The sequence below is a fragment of the Sapajus apella genome, unplaced genomic scaffold, assembly GCF_009761245.1.
Source record: "Sapajus apella isolate SASKATOON/1434 unplaced genomic scaffold, GSC_monkey_1.0 scaffold14, whole genome shotgun sequence".
Taxonomy (NCBI): Eukaryota; Metazoa; Chordata; class Mammalia; order Primates; family Cebidae; genus Sapajus; species Sapajus apella.
The window spans coordinates 31,634,947-31,656,803 of record NW_022436954.1 but is presented as its reverse complement, the minus strand read 5'-3'; the positions used below and the strand labels follow the sequence as shown (position 1 = coordinate 31,656,803).

At 38.2% G+C, this 21,857-nt stretch overlaps 1 protein-coding gene across 1 annotated transcript in view; it reads right to left on the bottom strand.

Annotated features, from left to right (window-relative positions):
* DCDC1 (doublecortin domain containing 1) overlaps window positions 1-21,857 on the bottom strand; it is a 69,674-nt gene that overhangs the window by 29,766 nt on the left and 18,051 nt on the right. Inside the window, exons 3-9 of the mRNA XM_032283668.1 lie at window positions 16,569-16,668; window positions 13,710-13,845; window positions 12,011-12,170; window positions 8,117-8,275; window positions 6,727-6,927; window positions 2,627-2,720; window positions 237-407 (exon numbers count right to left, since the gene is read on the bottom strand). Coding sequence (XP_032139559.1) covers window positions 237-407; window positions 2,627-2,720; window positions 6,727-6,927; window positions 8,117-8,275; window positions 12,011-12,170; window positions 13,710-13,845; window positions 16,569-16,668 — 1,021 coding nt within the window. The remainder of the gene's footprint in view (window positions 1-236; window positions 408-2,626; window positions 2,721-6,726; window positions 6,928-8,116; window positions 8,276-12,010; window positions 12,171-13,709; window positions 13,846-16,568; window positions 16,669-21,857) is intronic.

Below are 21,857 nucleotides of genomic sequence, written 5' to 3'. Positions count from 1 at the left end.
ATATATATGAAAATTTTCATATTAAAAATTTTAAGAATATTAGATTAATATAAACTATATTTTTTTTCCACAATTTTCCTTCATTCTTTCCTACCAGAATCAGAGTCTGAGTGATTTCACTCAAAAATCAGCATTCAACTTACATGAACACAAAGTTTTCTAGGGAAAAAAAAAATTCATTTTATTAAATTACTCTTTTACCCTATTTTTATCTTTGAGAGGAAGGGACCACTTACTGGTTGATCAATGTTTTCTTCTTTAATTATAGATGATGTACAAACACCAGCATAATTTGCTGATGTGATTTCCTTATCCAAGGCAGTGCTATGAAAGGCCCCAAGTGCTTTTATGTTTTTCATGTAATGCCACTTTTGATTGGCAGCTCCATTGTTGTATGGTTTGTATTTCTGAAAAAAGAGGCAAAATATGGAGTCAAGTGAGTTCATGAGAGGGTTATAGTATCTTGTTTTTCATTGCATAAATCCAGAAAGTACAGCTAATTATTCATAATCACACCATGCAGTGACGACTACTACTCTTGAAATTTTAGTGATTAGATAAGAAATCTTCTTTGTATTTATAAATATGCATTCTTTGATTTACAAAAATAGAACAATAAAATGCATACAATTTGGTAACTGCAGGTCTTTTTCTTAACAATATTCCCTGAACCTTTTTCTAACATCTTGTAAAAATACATACCGTTTCATTTTAGGAATATTTTACTAATCTTCAATAGTTAAACATATAGGCTCTTTCTCAAACTTTATTTAAAATAAACAAATAGTGTAAATAAATATTTGGGTAAATCCATGATAATTTTTTAGGACAAATTTCTAGAAGTAGAGTTGCTGATAAAAAAAATCATTTTAAAGATTATGATATATCAAAATGCTTTCTAGAGAGATTATTTTGCCTTGCACTTCTACCAATAGTAAACTAAATGACCCATTTTCTTACATTCTTGAAAAAAAATGGGCAATACTTCCAAAACACAAATATAATAAATTAAAAAATAGTACCTTGCTGATATTTTAATTTACATTTCACTGATTATCAAAGAGGTTTATCTTTTAAGTACATTCAGTTAATTACATAATAAAACAATATATTTATTCTAATTATGATAGTTGGCTCAAGTACAAATAAAGAAATAGTTTCACTTTAACAGAACTTAAACCCATAGATTAGTTCTAACTAAATATATCATAACACCTCAAGCAACTTTTATAATTAATAACATCTACTTTACCAAGTGAAAGCTTAATAGAAAAGAAGAAAATAAATGAGTCCCAAGAATTGATTTAATGGGTCAGACAATAAAACCTCCCTCAGAGGTCTGGAAAACCAAAGACTGTATTTTCAAGGGACAGAAAAGGGTCTAGTAGCATTAACCCACCATGCTTCATTTTTATTATTTTACATGAACTTTAATATTTTCTCACAAACCAGTTGTTTCAATAAATACAACACCAGCAACAAAAAATTCCTGAAAGGTTGAAATTACCTTGGGGTCAAATCATTTCTTATGAAATGGTAACCCTGGGAGAAATCATCCATATCTATAATTTCATGAAAACTATTAAGGTACTAAAATTTTATGTGTGTGAGGTTGTGTCTCACTGTGGTCTGTACTGGAGAGGCACCTGACAGAGAAGAACATAATGTTGTATGTACTCTATCTCCTGGAATAATTTCTTAGTCCACATTTATCATCAGGATAGAAGACTTAATTAAGCTTTGGTATTTGTCCAGATTGCTATGTCTCAATTTTGGATTCAGGGCTTGCAAAACAAGTTGCCTCATTGCTATTAAAAACATAGAATGAAACAAATGTTATTTGGAGGCAATCTATTCTGGTCAACAAGAGGATGGAAAACACTGTCGAGGATACAGAAAGTAAATGCAAAGCAGGAATGCTTCTATACTTTCTCTCTTACCAGCAAGGAAAAGTACATATTCATCTAGGAATGTTGGTTATAAGCATGTGAGAATGACAGAAAAATGTGGAAAAAAAAAAAAAAAAAAGATCTTCCTAGGTCTTTGTCCAAAACTCAAATGAAGCCAGACTTCTCTGGAGTCTCCAAAAATTGTCTGGCTGCTATAAGCATTTGCAACAGTGAATGAAAAGAGAATTTCAAATGGGTCGTTTAGTAGAATTAACATTGATGATCTTGCAACCTTCGGGAAGACCTCCCTGACTAGGTTCTTTCCCTCCAGTTGCCAAGGGCTTTGAAAAATTGAGGACTTGCATATGTTCCTGATGATCAAATTTAGGTGCATCTAATAGCCGTCCACCTGCCTGCAGCCACCACTGAGACCATAAGCGTCGTGAATGCTGTTGGGACAGTTTCTCATGCTTGCCATTGGGTTTGATTTAAGTAACTAGCATAGTGCCTGACATGAAGCAAGCCCACAATCACCATCTGTTGGATTAAACTAAATTAAGAGGTACATGAACATGTTCAATTTAAAATCTAGGCAGAATATCATAAATATTTTAACAACAACATTCAAGTAGGATTCTATGACAGTTTTTTTTTTCTCCACTATAATAAGGAAGCATAAAGCTTTACTTAAATTTAATTAAAAGGCCATGACTAACCTTTAGCCATACATGCCTTACCTGGACAATAACTGGATAGCCACAAACTTCATTTCTAGTCTTGGTCATAGACACTGCCAACACAAGGTCAGGGTTATTCACCAGGTGAAATGTCCTTGGGAAAACAGGATTAGTCACATTACAAAGTAGCATGACCAGATTAGATCACCCTCTGTGCCACTTAGCAGTGTGTTGCCTCTCAGCTCCATGCATGCTCTGTAATAACGAATGTGAATCCTTTAAGAATTTCTCCCCTACAGTAAGTGTGACGTCAAGCTTTCTCAGTAGAGAGTGCTGGAAGAAGACTGCAGGATGAAGGGGCTCTCCTGCTCTTTCTGGCTGTGACATGGGGTCAGCAGTTGGGAGTGAGAATATCCAATGATGCTCTGCTCCAGCCAGGTGTCCAGGACACAGGTCTCCTGGCACCTTCACAGCCTGAGCTTGCCTATTGCTCCTTTGCTCACTGCCCTTTTGACAGGCAGTAAATTAGGGGATCTATACTCATGTGCATTACATATGTATATAATATATATCACTGACATGGACACCACATGCTTCAGGCCTCCTAGGTGTACCAGCATCCCATTCCCTCTGCATGCTGGTGTACCCACTGCATCCCCTTATTTGTTCCAGAGGATTACATCCTGCTCACCCAGTGTTAAGGTTTGAATGCCCCTTCAAAACTCATCTTGAAACTTAATTCCCAGCATGGCAGTATTAACAAGTGGAGTCTTTAAGAGGTGATTGGATCCAGAGGGCTCTGCCTAGATTAATTCATTCATAGATGAAAGGTATAATGGATTAATAGGTCATAATGAGAAATATTCTATTTTTTATCATTATAAAAAAAAACTAGTGGTTTTATAAGAAAAAGTATGTGACATGATGTTCTGTGCTATATGATGCCCTGTGCTGTATGATGACCTGTGCCATCTCAGGACTCTAGAGAGTCCCCAGCAGCAAGAAAACTCTCACTAGATGCAACCCTCAGCAGAACTTTCCAACCTCTAGAACTGTAGGAAATAAATTTCACTTCTTGTAAATTACCCAATTTCAGGTATTCTTTTTTTTGTTTTTTGAGACAGAGTCTTGCTCTGTCACCCAGGCTGGAGTGCATGATCTCAACTCACTGCAACCTCTACATCTCAGGCTCAAGTGATTCTTCTGCCTCAGCCTCCCGAATAGCTGGGACTACAGGCATGTGCCACCATGCCTGGCAAAGTTTTTGATTTTTAGTAGAGACTGGGTTTCACCATGTTGGCCAGGCTGGTTTCAAATTCCTGACCTCAGGTGATCCTCCCACTTTGACCTCCCAAAGTGGTGGGATTACAGGTGTGAACCACCATGCCCAGCCCAGTTTCAGGTATTCTGTTATAAGTAACAGAAAATAGACTAGACACCCAGCCACCACAGACAAGTTCTGGCCAGGCACACAGGCAAAATTTCTCTGCTATTCAGTAGAATAGAACCATACATTTTCTAATGAGTCCTGAACCCCAGCATTGGGGAGGAGACTCCATTGCAAGTTTATCCTTTCTTAGGCAATCTCCCTCAGCCCTAGGGTGATATATATTATATACATATGTAATGCACATGAGTATATATCCCCTAATTTACTGCCTGGGTAAAATATGGAGGGTAAAAAGAACGTGGTTAACATAAATGGAATTTTCTACTGAGTTCTACTACATAGTGTAACCCATGGTTCTCTAGGTTTCACTAACTTATCATAACAAATGGGTTTTAAAAGCCACCCATTTATATGAAAGAGAACAAAGGAATATGCTAAGGGAAACTGTGCAGTAAAGCTCAGAACTACTGCCACTGTGCAAACACACTTCTGTCATGGGATGTATATTCTTCTGAATCATGCCCACACCTAATCAACAAGACTTCTGCAAAACCTCTCTTGTCCAAGTCTATCTGGGTGTCCCTAAATCGTGACTTGCACTCGTGAGCAAATCCTGTCCCACTGGGTCCCCTGATGCTCCACCTTTTCTCTCTGGACTCTGATGTTTCCAGTGAGGGACCAACCAATCCAACATCTGCCTTCCACTAACTGGCTCCCTTTTCCGTGGCTTGACATGAGGAGCTCCCAAGATGACAAAGGTACAGAATATTCTGCAACGTGGGAGGTCTCTGAAAGAAACAGTCCTTCTCTTTTGTGTTACAGATGGTTAGATTTTCCAAGGCAGTGCTGCACATGACCCAATATTTCACAGAGTTTTAGGCAAACTTATCTTTTCTGTTTTCCCTTAAAGTCTTCTCCTTCTCCTTCTTTCTCCACAGCGGTCATAATGAAAGGGGGGAAAACACACACACACACTGACAGATACTGAGCAAGATTCAGAACTAGTATTCTCTTCCAGCGACCAAGTATTCCTGGGTCAAACTTGTTATGCACGGCTTTCTCTTGTCATAGGGTCACAGCTCTCATTCCCCATGCATGTCCACTCAAATTCATCAGCCATGCTCAAATTCCACTTTAGGTTTAAGCAGGGACCTCTACTATAATGCAAAAAGCCAAGGCAGTAAGATATATTGCTAAATACAATGTAGAAATGAGGAAACACTGGGATGTCAGCCCCATAAGGGTAAAGATTTTTTAATCTGTTTTGTTCTTTGTAAAGCAACAGCTCCTAAAACACTGCTCTCAGTAACCCTTGGCAGCTGAATGAATGAATTCTGGTTCCATATGGCAAACTATTCACAGAAACAAAAACCTGCTATCCTACCTCCACATCACAAAGGCAGCTTAGCCCAGGTGAATGGGCTAAAGAAACAGTTTCACCAGGTCTATCTACACAGTTGGTTTTCCCATCTTTTCTAACACCAGCCCAGCAGGTTTTCCTGGCTGGAGGCTTTGCTCATCTCCGTGAACAGAGTAAGACCAGCTCCTCTCCTGCCTACGCAGGGCCCACTGCTGCCGCCTGCTGAAGCTTGTGCAACCTCCCTCAACGCACTGATTCATAAGCCTTTTCATCGCAGACCTTTTGAGAATCCAGGGAAAATCACAGCTCTTTCCCAGAAAAAAATAAATTGCACAGATGCACAAACATACATTTTGTACACTATTTCAAGAGACTAAAGAGGCCCCTGGAGACTCACCATATCACACTATTGGTAGAATTTGAAGCAAACCAATCTAAAAAACAGAGGATTATTTTCTGTTTTGTTAGATTAAAGAGATGTTCAATATGCACCAAAAAGAAAGAGAAATGTGTAATCAATCAGCATGAACCTAACAGTTATCAATATTCTGCTATTCCTGTTTCATCAATTTCCCTCAATTTTTAATATTTTTATTTATAATAGAATGTCTTACAGCAAATCTAAGATAGCTTTTAATTTTATCCATAAATGCTACAATATGTATCCAACTTATCAGGACTTTTTTAAACATAACCATTAAACCATTGCATGCAAGAAAATTAATAAGACAACCTTAATGTCATCAGATAGCCAAGCTGTTTATATGTTGCCTGATTATCTCAAAAATAACTTTTTTACAGTATTGTAGTTGGTTTGAATTTGAATCCAGAACCAGATATTAAATTAGGTTGATATATTTGCTAAGAGAGAAATTAGTTTATACTGTGCGAGTGGAAACCACAAATTGGTTATTTTATGAAGGTGGAAGAAAGAGGGAAGGTGTGTATTGAGGGAAGGATGGGGAGTAAGTTAATGAAAAGTATCAAAAACTTGAAAATTGGGGGCTTTTTAGAATTCTTTTTTTTATTATATTTTAAGTTCTAGGGTACATGTGTGGAATGTGCAGGTTTGTTACATAGGCATACACATGCCATCTCTTCATTTCATAAAAATAAAATTAATGAGAGTTCAGTCTTGAGCCCAATGGCCAGATGAAACTGTGTATCCAGGAGATGAGAGCAAACATTCCTTCTCTGAATCTGATTGTGGATAAATTGTATGTAGCTTACCTAGCATTTACATTTGATTTTATTCCCTTCCTCTTCTTTGGCTAAGATAAAGAATTATCAGCTAAGTTAAATAGAGGACCCATAACTCTTAAATAAAGTTCTGCTTGCTCTGTGTCATGCTAGACTTATTAGGCTCCTATTCACCTTTTGATATATTAAACCCACTTATGATGGGATTACCTGCTATCTTCCTTGTGTATCCAGCGCTGATGACTACTATCAGATTTCTTCTCCATCAAAACCACATCCATGCCTGACCGGAGATTGGGACCATGAACACCCAAGACTAGGTGAGGAGCAGCATGGCTTATAATCTGCCCATCTCTGTATTCAAACTGCTGATGGCAAAGCTTGTGCAATTTACTATGCTTTGGTGAACAGCTGAGATAAAGAAACCTCCATTAGTGGCTGAAAAACGTCCCATGCACTTGATGTGCTAGAGATTGTGAGTTCTGTTGCTGAGAGCTCCACTGTGAACCAGGTTAACTTGAAATGACAGACCTTATCATTAGAATGACAGCAATGCTACTAGCACTGCACTTCTAAGCTGACATAAGAAGTAGAATTCTGAGCTTATTTTTTAACAGAACTAAATGTTTACCAGGAGAACATTTCAAAAATTCATTAGAAAAAAGAAAAGAACTTCAGTTAATAAGGTAATGTAAAGATGAAAAAGTGAAATTTAAAATTAAGTAAGATAATGGGGGCAGGGGTATGTAGAATCAAAACAGAGAAATAAAGAAATTCTGTTCAAACTATGATTGTTCCTATCCTCTATCTATGGTATCCCTGGAAATGGAACACCATTCTCCAAGTTTTTCACTCACCTCTAATAATTCATAGAATATTATAAAATAATGATGTACTAATAATTTAAATGACTCTCTTGCTTAAGGATCTTGCAACATTAAGCAGAATTAACATATTACATATCACAACACACTGTAAATTAAATTAATCTATAAACATCTATTAAGTCCCTACTATGTGGATGGCCTAGTGCTAAATGTTGAAGTGTCAGAAACATTAATTCATATGTTCCAGTAACTGTTGTAATGTCAAGTAATTGTCTAAAGATTCTGGAATAATACAAAGTACTATATATTCCTGTCATTTCATTGGACATTGACAAAAAAATTAAACTAGAAAGGAAGAAACTGCATTTTATTAATTTCTTAAAGACATCAGGGCATCTTAAATGTTTATTCGTAAGTTCACTCACACAGTCATTCAATAAATATACAGGGTGTGTGCTAAGTTTACAGGAGGCACAGGTGGATAAGAATAAAGAGTTTAATAAATATAAGTTTAATAAATAAAAGTTTAATAGAAAAAAACACACAAATGAGTAAGTTATTATACTACACTGAACAAAATAAATCAAAGGGTAAAGGACCTTCTCACAAAATTTTGTAAATATTTTCATCAAAAACATAAGACAAAAATGTTCATGTTGATAGAAACAGCAGCTAACAGCAGCAGTGCAAACTCTTAGGAATCTATGTGTCTTAAGGTGAGAGAACTAACACAAGACAGAAATCTTTAACAGGAACCCTTTGTAACTTTTTACCTGTATTTCTTCTGTGGTTCCACATTTTCAAAGAGCCCTTTTTCCATTTTCTTTGGAAGACTGTCATCCTCATCAAATTCATGCAAAGTTTTCTGCCAGGCATACCTGAGAAGTGTGTCACAAGCTTTCATTCGAAGATGGGCTCTGGCGTGCGAATCTCTATCAAGGTTCAGAAGCAAACACAAGTCTAAGAATTCTGATTTGTGTTCACAGAATTTTTTCCTGAGGTGTAGTCTAAGCACATTCTGCAGGATGTTGGTGGATCTATCAATCTTATTTCCATAAGGGTGCCTAATGTTTGAAATTCACATCTTACTAATACATCATTTCGATTTTTTAATATAAGTCTACAAATAAAATCCCCCAAGCACATAATAAACAGCATTCTTCTTTGTCATGTTTACCCAGAAAAAAATGGAACCACTTTTTATATTTCAAAAAACATAAAGATTGACTACTCAGTAGTTTGAGAAATTCATAATGAACATGTAATGAACTCCTTCTCATAATTCTGACTGGAACAGTACAGCCTAGATTACTCAGTTTTGTAGAGTTTACTCATTAGACAAGGTTAAGAAATCTTAACTTTTCCAAGATTTCCCCACAGAGAAATCTAGAGAGAATCAAATAGCATCTGCACATACGCATCAGCTTTTGACAGATGATAATATACTAAAGAGGGTACATAGTCATCATTTGAATACTTGAGTCAGCCTTCTGGCTTCTTGTTAAAATGAAGATATAAAGGGAATCAGCAGCAGTCATATAGATCTGTATATATAAAGTTCCAAGCCACTGTTGAGAGCACATTTGCCTTGAGTGGGATCATGATATGAGGAATGCTTGACTGAGGAAGAATAAATATACAGGCAAAGCAACAAGCCTATTTCGGCACTCTAAATATGCATACCTGTAAATAAAGTTCTCTGGGACAGACTGATCTCCAAGGTGCTTGTGATAATTTGATGTAACTACAAGCATTATTACCAGAATTAAATTACCAGAATCTTCAGGGACAATTCCTGTGCCAGCAGAGCTGACCGTACTCTTTTCAAATGTAATAGAAGTATCGCATGTGGATATGAAACTGGTAGGTAATGACTGCCTCATTCAGAACTGCAGGCAGCACAAGTGGCTTCTCAAGGCAAAACTCTCCCTTTACAGTTAAAAAACAACAGTGCCATCTTGTGTTAAAAATAAAAACCACAGCTTTCTCACCAATTTCATTTCTTTGAGGAAAAGAGAAAAACATGTCATTCTTGGTTTTAACAAAGTTAGCAAAATACGAACAAGATTCTTCACTCAAATCCAGATGTTTAATTTTCTTACTAGGAATTTCTCTATGAGCTCTTGAACTTCCTGGTAAATGAGGTATAGTCAAGTCAGTTTTAGAACAGTCATTTTTTAAGTCCATCTTGCTTTATTAATTAATTTGTTTATTCATAGAACAAATCTTTCATTAGTTATTCCTTTAATCAATATTTATTGAAAATCTATAAGACGGGTAAGTTATCAGTGCTCATGGAGTTACCTTCTAGTGGGAAGAAAAGAGACAAGTAAATGAATAAACAAGGTAAATGCCGTAAGTTGAATAAAATAGGATATTGTGATAGAAATTGACTGGGATTGGGTGAGGTTTATTTTAGCAATGGAGTCAGAGAAGGCTTCTCTAAGAGGTGAATTGAGATATAGAATATGGGGAAGAAGCCAGCCACGTGAGAATCTAGAGGAAGAGCATTCCAAGCAGAGAAAAGAACAAATGAAAAGGCTATGGAGCAAGATTATAGTTATCCCATTTGGAGAACAGAAAGACACTGGTGTGACAGGTATGCAGTGAGTGAGGGGATAGTAGTTCTAGATGAGGCTGAAGAGGTAGGCAGGTACCTGTGATTCAGTGAGGAAATGAGAAAGTTGCCCCCACTGTCTCTGTTCCAAAAGTCTTTTTCCTGCAAAGCACAAAAATGGTAGGCGAGTATCACCAGAATTTCTTCTCCCTTTTCTTATCGTTTGTGCCAGACAGCTTAATGATTTAAAAAAAAGTGGGGGGGAGCGTGGAGGGGATCAAAAAGGTTTCTTCTAGATTGATGTTCTAGCTGCTGGCTTTATGGATGTTCCTCCTTAAATCATCCCAATTTTCAAACATGCAAAAACCTCCAAACAAGCTCATTTAAGAAAGTCTAGGAAAATGTTACAGTGACTTCCTAATATAAGATGATTTCAGATGATTTCAGGATCATGTCATCAGAAATGGTTCAAAAGACTAGTGACAGCATGGAAAATAGATAACCCAGTGTATTAAAAAATATTCCAAGTAGTTTAAGGGCTGTCAAATAGAAGAGAAATAGGGCATAGTACAGAGAAACACATGTAATCATAAGATGGAGATGGTCTAAATAATTATTTAAATGTTAGAATGGCCCACCTTGAAAACAGCGATCACTCTGTTAGTAGGAGTATTCAAGAAGAGGCTTGAACAAAAGAGCCTGTTTGGAATATGCAGGAGATGCCTGCATTGTGCTCTGAGCGAACCCAATCACTTTTACCTCAAGGACTCCAGGCCTTCATGCGATCTCTGATTTAGAACAATGAGGATCTTTGCTCTCAAAAATGTTTCTCTCTTTTTTTCTTTCTGTTTATTTTTTTTCCAAGTGTAAACTAAATTACTCAGGGGCTAGATGATACATTCTTTAGAAGGGGATATGAAAGTTTGTGGTCAGTTCCCTAACTGTTGAGAAAGATATCATCTAGGACTAATTATTCTCTTTGAAAGACGCCTTCTGGTGCCTTTGTTAGTGTCAGTCATAGGACCAAATGAATCACCCATCAAAACGAGGAAGTTTGGTTCCTAAAAGTTCACATTCTTACAACTGAAGATAGAGTTCATAACGATGATATATAAATTATTTTCACAATTATTACAGTGGTAATTGCCCAGGTATTTTTGGTTTTATAATTTGGAAACACACGCAATCTCTCCTTCGTTTATTTGGTAAATGATGATTAGAACCCATGTGACAGAGTCTTTGCCCTCAACAGTTCCCAAGTTGGTAGAGGGAGGGGTACGCAAGGGGGAGAGGAACTGACAAGTACATTGCCATGTACAATCATTGCTGTAATTGACTTCAATGCTAAAGAATTAATCTACAGATAAGTAAGGGGCAAGTAAAGGCACTGCAAGTGGAGAGAAATGAATATATGGCTTGGAGGTCTGCAACAGAACATAAACGAAATATGCAATACGCAGGCAACAGCTTTTTGTTGCTGAGCTGGAGGTTGGAATTCGTGTGGCAGAAAGAGACATCGGCCATGGGAATGCAAATGAAGGTCAATGACAGGCATAAATGAGGGTCAGAAGGGTTTGGGATTCCAGAAGAGTAAGTTTTTCTGTCAGCAATAGGTAGCCATTAAAAAACTGTGTGAAAAGGATGGTGCCTTAGAAAGTTAATTGTCTCCTGTTTAACTTAAAGGGAAATTGGAAGATATCATGGCAATAGAAAACAATCAGAAAGCTATTTCAATGATCCAGAATGATAACTGTACATATACATGTATCTAACTTGAACTTGTTAGGGAAGAAGCTTAGTTGATTCTGAAGTTTATAGAAATCAAACTTCATGAATTCCTCAAATAAATGTCTACAATCCTAAAATTCTAGCCTTTTAAAAATAATAACATTATAATAATATTACGGAAAGTAGATCATTGTGATGGTTGAACACTGAAGGTATAGTTGTATCATTTTGCCAGAAAACTAATTAAATACTAGTTCTTCACCTGCCATCAGTTTCATAAACTTGGCATAAGTTCCCTGCATGGGTTCTGTGCTGTTATCAGGCTAATGAGCTGAGTTCAAAAAGCAGCCACGTAGCTTTTTGGGCTATACTGATTACTTACAGAATTTCACTGGAAGCATTTTCTGTTGTTAAAGCATCTTTTTGTACTTGCATTTCTTCTGGTTCTGTAACTTGCTCCTCATCTCCAAAAACTGCTATAGGTTTATGCACCACAAGCTTGCTTCCAGATACAATGTCACTTTGGACTTCTAAAACAAGAGCTGAGCAGAAGTTCACAAATTGCAAGGACATGTTAATTACAATTGCAGAGCATTAGGAATTTGAAAACACACACTAAAATACAAATGCAAAAAATTTCCATCTATTTGATCTATTTATAGGCTACTTATTAAACTCAGTTGAATTTAATTTTAATTTTTGTAGATTCTTTACTCTCAAGATACTCTTATCAAAAATGCTAAAAATAGGTCTTTCCAAAAATCAGTTAATTATTCTATATTGTAATTATTCAAATGGGCTACTTTATTTAGATATATGTTTCTAGATCATTCTCTGGAATCCAAAACTCATCAGTGGATGTCCCAGTCCTAGTGAAAGCCTTGAACAACATATGCAAAGCTTTACTGTACAATGCTCGATGTATAAAATAGGGCAGTGTTTTAAATTACACTATTTTTTTCCCCGCTTTTTCTTTTCTCTATATGGACTTTCATCCTAGTTCCTGGAGAAATCTTAAGGGAAGGAGAAGGTCATGAGGAAATTAGAACTTTTATAAAAGAAAAGCAAAAGTCCAAAAATAGTTTTTGACATTCAAACAGCATACTGCCATCGGCCTTGGAAGTCAGGATGATACAGTCGTGATCTACAGTTTCTCCAAAAGCCTGTAGCTCCTACTTAGTGTATCAAGGGTTTAACTTCAGGGTTGACCTGGAGCAAAACCACCACTTCTGGGCCAGAGGGGATTTGGGGCACAAGGCAGAGAAAGCCAGAAAACTGGCACGGGGTATCTTGATTGTCTCTACAGGCTTCACTTTGGGTATCTTAGTTAAACGGGGGAAACCGTGAGAATACTGCCCATTGTTCAGGACACCGTGATGATGTCACCTTTCAAGCTACCCTTGCTACTTTAATCTGAGGCACAGCCAGCCACGTGAACTGGGATCTGGTTTCTGGGAGGTGCCGCTAGGACCCCAGAGTTGCTGAGAATCTTGTTGGGGAGATTTCCAGAAATGGATGTCAGCAAGGACTGCAGAGATGACCGTTCAGTCATAGCTAGGCTCCAGAGGGCCACAGGAAGCAGAGAGAAGGCTGAGTGAGGGGGGAAGCACGCCCGCCCAGAGAACTGTCTGATCCAAAAGAACAAACCACAAGCCACTTCAGCCATAGACTTCAGCCAGCAGAGCCCAGGAAGCAAGAAGATCTGCATCCCAAGTGCTTTCTGTCTTAGAGAGGAACTTAAAGTGAGAGTCTGGAGACTGAGAAATCTAAAGCTCTCCCTAAAGGGACTAATTAAATTAATGGATAGAACAAAATATAAACATGACTGGAGAATACATGAGGCTCACAAAGAAGATCAGATCTGTTAAGAGCAAAATAAAATTATGTGTTCTTTGCACATCCAAACTATAGTGTGAACTAAAATACTAAAACATGTCAAACATATAAGTTAAAGAGTTAAACAGCAAGATGCAGAGGTGAAATACGACCTGTTTAAACAAATTTTGACTTTTTTAAAAAGCAATATCATCAAACATTTCATTTTGGCTGCATATACTAAGGTAAATAATTCCAATGCTTACCTTCTATTTTATGTGTGCTGCAGAACATTTGTATTTTGGAAATGTCTGATGCTAGGTTCCTCAGGAAGATTTGTTTCTTTTGCTTAGCAATGAACAGGTCAGGATTGATCCAATGTTCTCCACATGAAACATACACCTATCAAACAAAGCATCTCTCATCCTGTATATAATTGCCACAGCAGCATTATTTGTAATAATCAAAATGGGGGACAATAAAAAAGTCTTATTAGTATAATAGGTGAATGATTAAAGAAAACTGTGGTGCCATGGAATCCCACTCAGTACTTTCAAAAAAATCAAACCATTGATAAAGGGAACAAGCTCTGATGGATTTCAAGAGTTTTGTACTAAGTGAAAAAATATCTTTGTATCTTACCATATTATTTTTGCAACATCCTGTGAATCTATAATTATTTCAAAATAAAAGTTTAAAAAAAGTAATTGTTTAAGAAAAAGGGGGAAGGAAGGAAGAAAAGAGAAAGGAAGGGAGTGAGAGAGGGAAGGAGGTTGAAAGAAAGGGAGAAAAGAAGGAAGCAAGGGAGGGAAGGAGGGGAAGAGGGAGGAAGAGGTGAAAGAACGAAGGAAGGAGTAAATAGAGATTGGCTAAATTAGAGATGGCAAACTATCTCTAAAATGCAAATCTGGTCTGCTGCCTGTTTTTGTGAGTAGAGTTTTATTGGAACACAGCTATGCCCATTCATTTACAAGTTGTCTATGGCTGCTTTGATGCCACAGGAACAGAGCTGATGTCCAGTAGGCACCATATCATCCACAAAACCTACAATATCTACTATCTGATCCTTTACAGAAAAAGTTTAATGACCCCTGGTATAAACGAATTTGTAGTACAAATATCAAAATGTCAAAACATCAAAATGTCAATGTGGATAGTTCAGATGACAAGATTATGGATGACAATTTTCCTCCTTTTTTTGTTTATATGTATTTCTTAAATGTCCTAAAATGGATAAATATTTCTTTAAAGATGAGAAAAGAAAGTGATATATTGAGAAAGACTCAGGAAGAAGAAAGAGAACGCCAGTGCTGCCTTTTCTGATCATTACATACTCATTATTACAAATATTCTGTGTATGAAGACACAGAGGAAACTTTTCAAAAAAAAAAAATTTTTTTTTTTTTTTGAGATGAAGTCTCACTCTGTAACCCAAGCTAGAGTACAGCGGCACAATCTCAGCTCACTACAACATCTGCCTTCAGGGCGCAAGTGTTCTCATGCCTCAGCCTCCCGAATAGCCTGGATTATAGGCACCCACCATCATGCCCGGCTAATTTTTTGTGTTCTAGTAGAGGTGGGGTTTCACCATGTTGTTCAGCGTGGCCTTAAAGTCCTGAGCTAAGGCTACCTGCCTAGCTTGGTCTCCCAAAGTGCTGGGATTACAGGCGTTAGCCACCACGCCCAGCCAAAAATTTCTTCTTTTGAACAACAGGTCTCTTTCTCTCTTGTGGACATATTTAATCATGTAACTGTTTATGTTTCCATCTTCATGTTACTCTTCAGAGCAGTGACAGATTAATTTCTAGCAAATATACAATCACTCCTGGCTCCATCTTATCCTCCTTCCACTCATTCCCACTTTGCCATGGTGGCCTCATCTAGACTTACCATTAAATTAATTTTTTGTATTGTATGATTTAATGTAATCTACCTTAAATTCATTATTTAAAAATCCACAGTGATTAGCATAGCAGCACAAACAAAAACAGTATAACCAAAAGCACAAAACACTTGAAAGAGATGGAATTAAGATTCAAAATGAGACCTAGCAGCCTCCGAGAACAACAGACTCCTCACCCTGCCATGCTGCCTCTGATACTGGCCATTGATACTTCTGTTTAAGACTCTCCAGGAGTTCTAGGTTTAGAGCCTGAGTTGAGTTCTGATGAAATGGTATGAGCTTTGTTCTCTGTTCAAAGAATTGTTGGCATCAGTCAAGGAAGGGTTTTTTTGTTTTTGTGTTTTTTATTTTTCAAACTGATACCTCAAATTCTATAAATGGGGGGAAAGGCTGGGCTGCTAAAGTCCTTATGCTTTTCCACCTTCTCCAGTCACCCAAACAGAGTATGTGAAAAAGTAGGCATAATTTTATCCTGAAAAAGTGTAATTATCATTTAGTAAGAAATAATTAAACAACTACATTTTGAAGCTCTCAAAAAGAGTAGGGAATTTACTTCCTTCTGAGCAGGAGATAGAAATTGCAAATGATTAATAATTTGGCTTTCTCCAGTTTCTTCCTTAATTTTTAGAGTCTAGTCTTGTGATGAACATTAAGTAGATTAATTCGGCTGGGCGTGGTGGCTCACACTTGTAATCCCGCCACTTTGTGAGGCTGAGGCAGGTGGATCGTCTGAGCTCAGGAGTTTGAGACCAGCCTGGGCAACATGTCGAAATCTGTCTCTACCAAATATACAAAAAACTTTTCCGGGCATGGTGGCACATGCCTATAATCCCAGCTACTCCAGAGACTGAGGTGGGAAAATTGCTTGAGCATGAGAGGTGGAGGTCGCAGTGAGCTGAGATTGTGCCACTGCACTCCAACCTGAATGACACAGCGAAACCCCATCTCAAAAACAAACAAACAAAAAACAAACAAACAAACAAAAAAAAACAACCCACAAAGATTAATGTATGTACCACTCTGAAAACCATGCCAGACTCATAAGAAGCTCTCAACAATGTTAGCTGTTAGTGTTACTTTCTGATGCTTGCTCAGTTAGAATAATTCTGAGAGAAAATAAGAATTACAATGGTAAGCATCTGAAGATTTATATTTAAGGGGATTCTTTCTTGGATGGGGTATTCATAAATTAATATTGCCAGTTTCAAATCCATGTCTTTACCAGTTCATCTCTTTGTAAGTCTTTTAAGGCAAATATTTCCTTCCCCTTTTCATTGAACAATCTCCGAGCTGCAGAAGGTAAATTTAAAATCTCAGTGCACCTGTAATAAAAGACACAAAAATTGATCTTGATACAGAAAGCTTCCAGCAGCAAAGAGAGAAAATTTTAAAAAATCAGGGGCCTGTATCCTTAATGATAACTCTCTCCTCGGGACTGTTAGTCATAAGCTGGACTCTGGGGCCCGTCAGACCCATTTGAGTCTCATTTTCCTCTCCAATTGTGGCACTTGAGAAAATTATTTAACCTGTCTAAGGCTGGATTTCTTACCTTCCAGGGTTTCTGTGAAGATTAAAGGTTGATTTTGAAAAGGGCTCTTAGCACAGTGCCAGACATGACCAATAAATAGAAAGACACACTGCTATTGAGTTTTCGTTCTTCAGTATGCCCCACACTTTCCTATTTCTGTGCCTGTGTTCTTTCTCCTACCTAAAACAAATCTTTAGCTTTTTCTGTTACAGTTTTGCCCTTTCTCCAAGGTTGTCAAAGTCAAATTTGTCACCAACTTCCTCATCTCCCTCTACCAGAAGTGATGACTATAACCCTTTAACTACCTTTGAAGCAGAAGTTTTTAGCCTGGTTAAACAATAAACATTGATTTCCCACTCCCACAACCCCCTGCCCTCCCAAACAAGCACTGGACAAGCCCTGTGGATATTGTGATGAATGACAGTTTCGTGGTTCCCTGAGGAGCTCCCAATCTGGTCAGGGTAGAGAAAAGTCAGCAACTGAAGTGTAATATGAAGTCATGGGTGCTGCCACAGGCACCTGCCAGTGTGCTGTCAGGACAGTGGGGAACACAATTTTTCCAGGGAAGCCTTATCTAAGGGAGTGCCATTTGGGTTGGATTTTAAAGGATAAATGGAAGTTTATCCAAAAGGACTAGACTGGAGCTGAGTGTATGGGCATGAGGAGAGTGTAGTCCAGGTGAAACGGAAAAAGAAAACAGAAACCAACTGAAAGCACTTAGGATTCTAGACTGATGAACCTGCCTTCTAGCCCATAAGCAGCAGAAAGCCACTGAAGGCATTAGAGCAGGTACATAGTGTTATCAGGTCTGCTTTTTAGAAAGTTAACTGTCAGAAAGGTGGGAAATGGGCTGGAGGTTGGAGGAGATGGACCCTAGACAGCAAGTTTTAGGAGAGATGTAAATAGGTGGAATTGTGAGGAAAAGTAGAGCTAAAAAGGAGACTGATGGAGCATTTCCTAAGCAATACTGTGGGATTATCCTGCCTGTGGAAGAAGTAAAAGATTCTTGCTAAATATGTTTTGTGTTAGACTGTACTGTTCACAGTAAATTAACTTCAGTTCACTTTATGCTCATCAGCAAGACACAGCTTTTTAAAGAATGTTTCTAAATTTTATTTCCTCACTGGGATAAATCAATTAAACAGATAATCAGGCCCTCCATTTCTCTAAGGGTAGTTTAGAAGTAAACAAAGCACGCTGGGTATGATGGTCCACACCTATAATCCCAATACTTGGGAAGGCCAAGGCAGGAGGACCACTTGAGGCCAGGAGTTCAAGACTAGCCTAGAAAACATAGCCAAGACCCCATTTAAAAAAAAATTAAAAAATTAAAAAATTAGTGAGCCATGGTGGTATATGCCTGTGGTCCCAGCTGCTTGGGAGGCTAAGGCAGAAGGATTGCTTGAGCGCAGAAGGTTGAGGCTGCAGTGAGCTATGATCATGCTACTGTACTCCAGCCCAAGCAACAGAGTAAGACCCTATTTCCAAAAAAAAAACGTGGCTGGGTGTGGTGGCTCATGCCTGTAATCCTAGCACTTTGGGAGGTGGAGGCGGGTGCATCACCAAGTCAGGAGACTGAGGCCATCCTGACCAACATGGTGAAATTCCATCTCTACTAAAATACAAAAAAAATAGCTGGGCATGGTGGCACATGTCTATAGTCCCAGCTACTCAGGAGGCTGAGGCAGGGGAATCACTTGAACCCGGGTGGCGGAGGATGCCATGAGCCGAGATTGTGCCACTGCACTGCAGCCTGGGGAACAGAGCAAGACTCCATCTCAAAAAAAAAAAAAAAAAAAAGTAAATAAACCAGTGAGAACTAAGTCCTTGCTTCTCATGTCACAACTCTGGAGGCTGATGAACTAGTGAGGAATGGGAATGGCCATGGCCATGTCCCTCGTACACAGGTTGGCGGGGTAGGGGTGGGAGGTAACTGTAAGAGAATTGAATGCCAGTCTCAACATTTGCCTGCTTCTGTTTGGATGATACCCAAAGACCCATTTTACATGGAGCAGGGGAAAGACAGAACCTTGTGGGAGGCAGCTAACTAAGAGAAAGCCAAAGGAAGAAGAAAATGAAACACAAAGCAACAGATGAAATGAAATACAAAACAAAATCAACAGAAATGCAAAACAAGAAAATTTTTTAAAAAAGAAAAAAAAACCAATTAGTTCTACTTTCCCCTATTGATATATTTGGGGATCCAAGCAGTTAAAGTGTGGCCTGAGAAGAGTTACCATCATTCTATCTGTCTCACTCACACTTTCCTCAGGAGAATGTTTGGACCAAGGGAGTATCCTGTTTTAGGACAACAGGTGAGAGGAGAGAAGGAATAGGTGGTTAGGGAATCTTTCTTCCTCCTTTTTTTCTTGTTGAAACCTTGATATTAATGTTGAATTTTGCCCAAGTAGTGGGAGAGGATTTGGATAAACAGTTTCCTGTATATTTAATTTCTCAGTTCACAAACTGGCCAATATTAATGGGGAGAGAAGAAGATAAGAATTGGTTCTTAAATACCTAGTAAGGAGGCCGGGCGCTGTGGCTCATGCCTGTAATCCCAGGACTTTGGGAGGCCAAGGCAGGCAGATCATGAGGTCAGGAGATCGAGACCATCCTGGCCAACATGGTAAAACCCCATCTCTACTAAAATACAAAAAATTAGCCAGGTGTGGTGGCGTGCGCCTGTAGGCCCAGCTACTCAGGAGGCTGAAGCTGGGGAATCACTCGAAACTGCGAAACTGGAAGGTGGAGGTTTCAGTGAGCCAAAATTACAACACTGCACTCCTGGCGACAGAGCAAGACTCTGTTAGAAAACACACACACACACACACACACACACACACACACACACACATATACACACACATGTACACACACATACACACACACACACACATCTAATGTGGGCTCTGCAGTGAGATTGCCTGGGTTCAAATTCTAACCTCTCATACACTGGTCATATAACCTTGGAAAAGTTACTTTTAACTTCTAGGATCCTCATCTGTCCCATCAATAAAAGATGGCTATAGTAGCTTTTACCTCATTAGAGGTTTTAACAGAGTATGGATACTGTAAAGTGCGTGGCATATAAAAAGTCAGCAACACATTATTAAAATTGACCAAACACTGCAAGCATTTTATATCTACTCTCTCATTTAATTCTCACACCATTTCTGAGTAGCCCATTTTGCTGAGGAGGAGACTGAATCTGGAGGTTAAGTTTCTTGGCCAAGGTCACATAGACAGTAAATGGGAGAGCTGATATTCAAGCCTACATCTTTCTGGATCTTTTATTGCCTCATATGGTCTCCTGAGAGGGCATCATCATAGAATGATATTAGATCTAGAAAGTAAAGAAACCAAGATGCAGACTCAGATTTCTCTGTTATGTGGAGACAAAGGCCCTAGAAATAAGGTCTTCTTTCTCTCACCACCAGAGCGGATGGGCAACCATGAGGTTTGTTTGGGTTTATAGACAGTGCAGGCATCTTATCTCTGACTTTACTTTCTCAGTGCTGGAGCAAATGAGGAAAGCAGGTGGAGCTGATTCCTGAGGACTGTATTTCAGTATAACCCAAGGTGTCCCAGAGACAAAAGGGCAGTGGGGAAAAGAAAGGAGCTATGCCTCCCAGATCACAGTCAGCTACAGCTCCACAGCAGTGGAGCTATTATGCTAACCACTTGCCAAGACACTCTGCCCCAGAAGCTCTTCCACACTCTTCCAGTTCTTTCCAAACAGTAACAAAACCTTCAAGAAGCTACTGTCACATGCTTTCTCCTTTTCTTTATCTTCTTGCTTTGGATTTCTGTCTCATTTTCTTTCCTCTCCAAGTGGCCTTCTACAACAGCTGCTCCTTACAATGTTCTCTCTCTTTCCTGATTATGTATAAACCAGGAAATATATCATATATAAATGATCCCTTGATCGTTTTCAATTCTGTATGGTTAAATACTGCTGCATGTGGCTGTATGATTGTTTAACTAAGCAAATTTTCTTCCCCAAAAGTTAAGTTAGTTAGGAGTTCCTTGAAAGCAAGCAATGCCTTTTTCTAAAAAAACAAAAACAAAAACAAAAAAAACCTCCAGTGGATAACCTTCAACACTGGTTGATGTACATAATATAAATACAACAGATGCCTGTTGATTTAACAGTTGAGGAAAACAAGGCTTGGAGAAGCGCAGGGCTTTGTTAAAGTCTTTCAGCTAGTTAGTGGCTGGGGTTAAAATAATTCCTTTGCCTCCTAATCCAATGGTTTTTCCAATATTCTATGTTGCCAGCAACTTTACAGAAATTAGCAACAACAATAAAAGTTCTTTATCTATTATTCTAAAATGGAATTTACTATACTATTGGATCATCCTTCAGTTTTATAGACAGAAAAACCAACAACAAAGAGAACCTCAGAATTGCCTAGAGTGAATTATTAAATAACTGAAGATAGTATAATTTTCCTTAAACTAAATAAAACTATCCCCTCATATTTGACAAGGCAAAAAAAGTTCATATCAAGTGCTCCAACCTTTCAGCAGTGATCTAATTCCTGATTTGGCAGGAAAATACTGATTAAAGAAAAAATACAACATATTTCATAAACATGATATACATTAATGCTAGGGTTTAGATGTTTGCCTTCTGCAAACCTCATGTTGAAATCTGATCTCCAATGGTGGAGGTGATGACTAACGGGAGGTGTTTGAGACATGATGGAAGATCCCTCATGAACAGACTAATGACCCACCTTGGGGGTGAGTGAGTTCTCACTCTATCAGTTATTTGAGAACTGATTGTTAAAAAGATGCTGGCACCTTCCCTCTCTTGCTTCTTCTCTGCCATGTGATCTCTGCATTTGCCAGCTCCTCTTCAACTACTGTCGTGAGTGGAAGCAGCCTGAAGCCCTCATCAGATGCAGATGTTCAATCTTGAACTTCCCAGCCATCAGAATCATGAACCACATAAACCTTTATTTCTTTATAAATTAACCA